The sequence below is a fragment of the Plasmodium inui genome (genome assembly GCF_000524495.1).
Source record: "Plasmodium inui San Antonio 1 unplaced genomic scaffold supercont1.23, whole genome shotgun sequence".
NCBI lineage: Eukaryota > Apicomplexa > Aconoidasida > Haemosporida > Plasmodiidae > Plasmodium > Plasmodium inui.
In genome coordinates this window covers 143252-150648 of record NW_008481857.1, presented here as the reverse complement: position 1 = coordinate 150648, position 7397 = coordinate 143252, and the positions used below count along the sequence as shown (strand labels likewise).

Sequence of the window (7397 nt, the reverse complement as noted above, 5' to 3'; positions counted from 1 at the left end):
TCCGTACTGTCCAGCCAATAGCTCTTCTGCAATATCCATACATTCAAGGGTGTAATGCTTTTCAAATGATGACACTCGTGGAATATGAATATTTCACACACAGAAGTACAGTTCACATCATAGTACTATCGAAACAATGGTCTCCCTAACATTTCTTAAAGATTGTACAATCCCTTACTTCATATAATTGGACCATTAAACTTAAATCCATACCCTTCACATAATGGCACTTCGAAGACAGCCCTGCTCCTCTAGGGACACCATTCCGTATATAACCGTAATACTCCTCAAATGACGGGACACTGAACAGGTCCACGTGGTTCATACCATAGTATCCCTCATATAAAACTATTACGGGAACAGTCATACCATCCATAGTGTAAATCTTTGCATAGAATAAATCATGATGCCATATATCTTATCTGCTTCAACATAAATTACTTGACAGTACTATCGTAAGTTTCTGATGCTCCGAATAAGAATGTAGCGGGGATATTAGCACTTTGCAGTTATGAGTACGGCCTATATCTATGTATTCTTCACACAATAATACTTCGAGTCATCAATACTGCTATACAACTGTGCAATTCAAATGAAGGTATTATCCCGACAACAGTATCGTTAACAGAACGCTATCACTTGTACACGCGTACTCTCTAAAGGATAGTACCACAGATATAGTCCTACTAATAAACGCACATAACTTCAGATCGGATGGTATCCGTAGAACAATAGCACTCCTGGAAGATCAATACCTGAGACAAGAATGTACTCTTAAGATCATCATACTCCCCGAGTAGCAATACTCTTTAAGTAATAGTATTACAGAGGGGCCCTAGGAGCTCCGCAATCCCGAACGTCTTCTAATGAAGTCATTAGACTTACATCAGGACCCTTGACATAATGATAACCCAAGGATAGGCTTATTCATCGAGGTACACCGCCCCTCACATAACAGTAGTCTTGTTCAATTAACAGTGTACTTCACACATTAACACATTGGGCGCAGAAGTATCCTTCACATAAAAATAATACAGGAGTTGGTGCAATCTTCATACGATAGCTCTCCGCAGATGGTAAAAGGTTACGGCACATATATCCTATGACCAGAATACATCATTTAGTACAACTATCTGGGCTTCGTCACCATCCAGATAGCGGTTTTCCAAGCACGTCAGCTATCCCCAAATATGAGTACTATACATACGTCTGTACCTTCTTCATATTGGCAAGGCAAATCAAAAGTACTCACTAAGAAACTGTGGTGTCTAAATAGAAGTATTATCCACAGGACAATACTCTTAACATGACACTACTGCTGGCACACAGGTAATCTTTCATAAGATCTTATTTTGAATATAAGGATATTCATTATGGAACAACACATGAAGGTGCAGCTTAGTATGATAACACTAGAGGTCATGCAAATAGTTATGCTATTAGGACTTCCATATGACAATACCATGAAAATTTCCGGATTGGGAACCTTTGAAAATCCCGACACTTTAGTACGATTTAAATGAGAGTTCTAGAGTATCTATGCACTTCACGTAAAAGTACTACACGTGCATCCCCGGGCTGTATCAGTGTCAGCAGGGGACACCAGTATTCTGCAAGGAAAAGTACCCCAAGCGGCCTTGTTCCCCTGGTGTAAGGAAACGATAAGCATGTCAGTACTTTGCACATATGAGTACTACGGACACGTCAGTAGGCTTGCTACAATAGCACTCCAGGAAATCCTTACCCTTGACGCAACACAGCTCTTCAATTAACACTGTTATCCGCGTAACACTGCTATTAACTTAATAGTACTCCATGAGCATCATCACTTCTAAAGCAATAATACATAAGGGATAAAGATGCTCTCTCACACAGCGGTTTATTATTTCCTATCTGGTAATCCTACCACATTCCTATAGTCATGATATTTAAACTTCACATAGGTGGCCATCGTCATAAATAGGACAAGAAGGAAATATCTCCATAATGCCTCCACATGGAAAGAAAGAAGAAGGCGGCAATCATAATGTTAGGGAAGAAAGTATTTTGAGAGAAGGAAATGAGATACAATACAACATATTGACAATGATGCTACCAAAGGAGCATCTTCACAATGATGCGGCCTGAGAAAACATCAGCACCATGCTGGGGAAAAGGGGCATCTTCATAAAGAGAATCACACACAAGAAAACATCTTCAGGAGGCCACGGGAGCAGAGGGTATCTATATAAAACAGATGACACAAAACAATATATTGAAGCTACCGCTAGGACATAGCATCATAAGAATGCCGCACAAGGAAAATATCTTCATAAGGAAAAGGGCCTGGCAGAAGAATATGTTGGCCGTGACATGATAAAGGGAAGAAGCATATTTACAAAGCAGCAAAACAGAAGAATATCATCGATATAACGCGGTCTCAGGAGTTTTCGTAAAACAAATGCCACAGCAGCCAAAATTCTCAAAATGACGTGACCCTCGCGCTTCACCTCTTCGCTTAATAACAAAGGTGCTCTTCACATGCCCATGTTCAATGGAAACACCATTTGGGTAGCTGTGCAGAGTTGTGATGGCTCTTCCCCAAAAGGACAATCTAAACAGATAAGGAGGCCCTCCTCAAATAGTTTGTCCTCACGCTTCTCATTTCCCCCACTTCCTACTTCCTCATAGGTATAACTATATGGCTGGACCTGCTGGTGAAGTCTTCTTTATTTGTTCCTTATCGTGGGGTGCAGATTGGCTCCTCCGTGTGTGACTTCATGTGGAAGCAGGAAAGTTGGTCCTTTGTTGTTAATTCACTTGTGATTCTTCTGGTGTCAGTCTATCTGATGTGTCGGGCCTGGGGTTGTTTTCGGAGATCCTCGAATTGAAACTTCCCAAGGGATCCACTCAGCTTCCACTGATGCTCATTTTGTTAAAAGGGGAGATTCCATCCTTAACTTTACATCTGAATGAGGACACACAGGGAGTCAAGTAAGAAGGACATCAGCACAGAAGTAGCAATCAAAAATGTTAAGAAAACGACCTTGAGACAGTTTGCACGCCCATACAGGTCTGACAGAACCCCCAGAACTGAACTTCCAACCCCTTGTAGGATAAAGTGAAACAAGAAAAAATTGATCAACAACGTTTAGCGGGTACACAAATATTATGTCTATGTATCAGGGGTACAGAAATAAGCTGAGATAAGGGAGGAGGACTTCTATTTTGGTGACTCATTCTTCTCCCTCATCTTTTAGTTTGGCATGATGCACATTCTCTTCTTCTTCCGTGTCTTTCGATCATCTGCTCATTTTAGGGTGTGTGTTTGTTATGCAACCGCGATGTGCAGTTACACCTGTGGTGGGGAGCGGCTTGCAGAGAATACCAACATCTCATGGGGTGCAGTCTGGTAAGATAACACGCCTGTTTGTGAACCTGATAGGGAACAACCCATGGGGAGATTCCCCTGTTGCAGTGGAAACTTGCACGGTGTCCACGGGCACGAAAGGGGAAGAAAAATTGGTGGCATGGAGGCTGATACAGGTGCGGATCTGTTCGGAGAAGGATTGGACACGCTAAGGCGGAATGAGAGCAGAATGGTAGATTAGCAAGGGGGTTAAGCCTGGAGCATTCTCAATCCGCCCATTTCACTTCTTCATAGGTAAGGAATTCTTTTCCTAGGGAGGAACATCGGGGCCTTTCGCCTACAGCGGCAAGGGCATTTCGCGCATTTAGCCATTTCACCATGGATGCACTTATGCCTGGGGGCAGATTTATTCCTCTTTATATCCGTGTGCCACAGGAGGACCAAGTGTGAAACGTGGGAGATGGGAAAAAAAAAAAAGAAAAAAAGAAGAAAGAAGAAAGAAGAAAGAAGAAAGAAAAAAGGAAAAAAAAAAATTCGACACGGGCTACATGGGGCACTTTCCCGCACAAAGTGGCGAACGCGCATTAGCCCAAACTTATGGAAGTAAAACTAATTTGGCATTTCCCTTTTTTCGCCGCAATCCCCTGCGATTGTAGAGGCTACTCATTTGTGCTGGCACCGCGCAGCCGCATGCCGGAGTGGGGACTCCTGACGGAGCGCCTATTTGTATATAGGGAAGTAAACTCGTACCCTTGTGCAGTTACGCAGTCGTGCACTTCCGCACTTGGGTATTACTCTGGAAGGTTTCTTGGACACTTGGACAAACTTTATGGGAGGAAGAGGGAGATGAAATGAAAAAAGCAAGAGAAACCGCAGGAAGGCCTAAATAGAGACCCAATTTGTACATTTGTTTGTTCTGGCAAATTTTTTCGCTAAAGGAGATCCCCGGCCAACCCAACAAAGAGACGGGCAAAAGGGCCTAATCGATGAAGAGGAGTTTTTCCTGCTCGAGCGAGAAGTAAAAGGTAATGACAAAAGAAGAACATAAACGGTAATAATTGTAAAAAGGAGTAGGCGAATAAGTGGCCATATAAAAGAGGCAATTATATAAGCAGATAAATGCCAGTCGAGAAGGGCGGACGCTTGCTGTGTGTATGCTCATTTTTAAAGGCCAGAAGGGAAGAGGCCAGGCCGAGTTAGTCCGCACGCAAATTAGGGCCATTTGGTGGATCAATGAGGAACGAAGCAGCGCTGCCGGGTGACAGCCACACAAAATGGAAACAAACAAAAGCAACACCGGGACGAAAACAGACAAGGAAACGAATTCTCTATTCTTAAGGAAGGAAATCTTCGACCATGCAATTATATACACCACAAACAAAATAGAGGAAAGCGCTTTACTAATTTATTTGAAAAATTTCTATGAGCATTTTAAGAAGTCGAAAGAGAGCACGGAGCAGGCTGGCAGTGTCAACCACGATGATCAAATGTACGTCACTTTGGATAGCTGGCTAAGTTACAATGAAGTTCTAAAAGGGCAGGACAACATCTGTTCTGCCAATTTCAGCCATAATGTATGCAAATCTCTGTGGATCCTCTTAAGTATAACTTTGCAGAGTGTAAAGAAGAAGAACAATGTCAACGGACAGAGGACGATATTTAACGCGTCTCTGCAGGAACTACACAGGCAGGGGGGTGACCGAACCGAAGAGGACGGGCATCAGCAGAGTCAGCATCGAGACTGGCGCGGGGACACAAGTGGGATGATTTCTCTCCATTCGAGTCACACCAATGGTAGTCGTCAGGTTTGCAAGAACGGCATCCATAGGGACAGCAGTGTGGGTGACCTAGCCCCCTCCATAGAAAGCTCTACAGCACCACACAGGGACTGCGGTGGCGAAAAGGGCAGTGCAAAGGGGGACACTCCTCACCACGCGTGGAATGAAAATTGGCTAGACGAACAGGTGTGTATAGAGCTAGTCATATTTTTTATCATATTGCAATTTTTGAAGATAGACAATGTGAAGAGGAAGTACGACAAAAATTTGAGTGAAGATAGTTGGCCTCACTTTGGAAGTTCCCCAAGATCTTTGTCCAATTTCTCCTCTGGAAGGGGTGGACACAGTGTCGGAAGCAGCAGCGTGAATGCGAGTAGCAGTCCAAGTAACTGTGTGTCCAAGTCAAACTTGTCCGATTTTTTCCATTTCTGTGGGAACAATTACAAGCATTTTTTGAAGACTTACCTTATTGCATTTTTATGCGCAACCGATATAGTCAATAGTAGCACCCTCACGGATACTCCTCTTTATTTTAGAAGCCAACATCTATTTCTGATCGATTTTATAATAGACACGAATGACCACACAAATGTGTACGAGAGGTACCTACAGAAAAACGAGCACAAGATTTTGTACAAAACGAAGGATATCCTAAGCTGGCTGTTAAACAATCTGTGTATGACCGATTGCGGAAGTGACGAACTGGTAAAGGGGACGGCACACAGCGGGCAAAGCATCCCTTCCACCACCACCCCGTGTGGTAGTAACCTAACAGGCGGACCTCACTACGGCATCGAAAATATCAATAACGATATCTATGAGATTAAGAATGTCCAGGGAAAAACTATATACATCACGAGTGACAAAAATATAGTCAACATAAGTAACTGCAAGGAGTGTAACATTTTTATTTTTTCGAAGGTAGAATATTTGAAGATTCACTTGTGTGTCAACTGTTACATCATCTCGTTGGCCATAGAAATGATTTCCACTCTTTTTAACTCCAAGAATTTGGACGTGCACTTAGTCACGAGGAGCCTCAAGATAGAGAATGTCATTGACACGAATGTGTATGTTTACACCGAGACGAATATCATTATTTTTGGAGACACAAGGAACATCCAGCTTGCTCCTTACAACATTTTAAATGCAAACCAGAGTATATGTCTCCGGAAGAGCAGGATTTCTTTTGGCAGCAAAAAGTGTGACCTCTTCGCCTTTCCTCTGAAGTGCAAAACCAGTTTGTTCCACTCGGTGAACGGGTCCCACGCAACGAGCTTGGCCCACTTGGCGAGTTTGTCCGGTGGGGCAAACTTCCCCCTTTCTCTGAAGTCTTCCAGCGGCGCCCTCTGCCGACGCACCGACAAGAGTGGGAAAAGCGCCACGTGTAGCAGTGCATCTGATAGCCGTGTAATGACTAAGAGTGCAGGTGATAGCGGCGTAACTACTAACGGTGGAACTGCTTGCCGTAGGAGTACTGCGAACGATCTAAGATGGACTGAGCAGGAGAACGAAAGCTTGTGTGGTAAGCCATTTGACATGTCCAACCTTTCCAGTTCATTCACCGACTATGTCTACTACTTGCTGAGTCCGTCCAAGTTCTTTCTGACCGAGTTTCCCATCCCGGACTGCCGGTCAGAAGGTGGAAACAGGGCCTCAGGTGTGGGGAACCACGAAGAGGAATGCGTCAACCATTTTAATGATTCCCACTATGACTCTGATGGGAAGGAACCCCCCCCCGGAGAAGGAAAATACGACACGGGCGAGAGTCACAAGTATCAATGCCTCTACCTCCCGGAGGTTTATAAAAATGCCATAGAAAATCAAGACGGTCACATTCTGCAGTTTTTAAGCTTCATGGACAGCATACATCTGTCAGGTGCTCAGATGCAAATGGTGAAAAAGATACTAACGTATAAACTTTATGCCTATCTGAAGACATCCAAGAAGGCCTTGCGAGTGTTCACCGATTTGGTTGCCCAGGGGCAGGGCACTTTGGGCGGTGGCTAAAGGAGAGATGATATGTTCGAAAAGAAGGACGTGGTGTTACTGGAGGGGACCAAGGCGATCCTCATACCCGTGTGAAATGGCTAATATTCGTTTATGACCCTCTTGCTCGGTTACGGTGTTAGCGGGAAAAGACGACTCACTACGCATTGCGCACATGACGGGAAGCCAGCGCGAGTTTTCCCCTTCCCGACAGGGCTGCGATCCCCACTACGATTTCGGTTGTGGTTACAGTTGCAACTGTCATTGTGTGTGTGTATTAT

General features: G+C 44.0%; 1 protein-coding gene across 1 annotated transcript; it reads left to right on the top strand.

The window, feature by feature from the left end:
- Window positions 1-4623: 4623 nt before the first annotated feature.
- C922_04444 (hypothetical protein) lies at window positions 4624-7137 on the top strand (the record flags this gene model as incomplete). The annotated part of the gene is made up of 1 exon (XM_008820027.1): window positions 4624-7137. The coding sequence occupies one exon, from the start codon at window positions 4624-4626 to the stop codon at window positions 7135-7137; it is 2514 nt and encodes an 837-aa protein (XP_008818249.1).
- Between the last annotated feature and the right edge of the window lie 260 nt (window positions 7138-7397).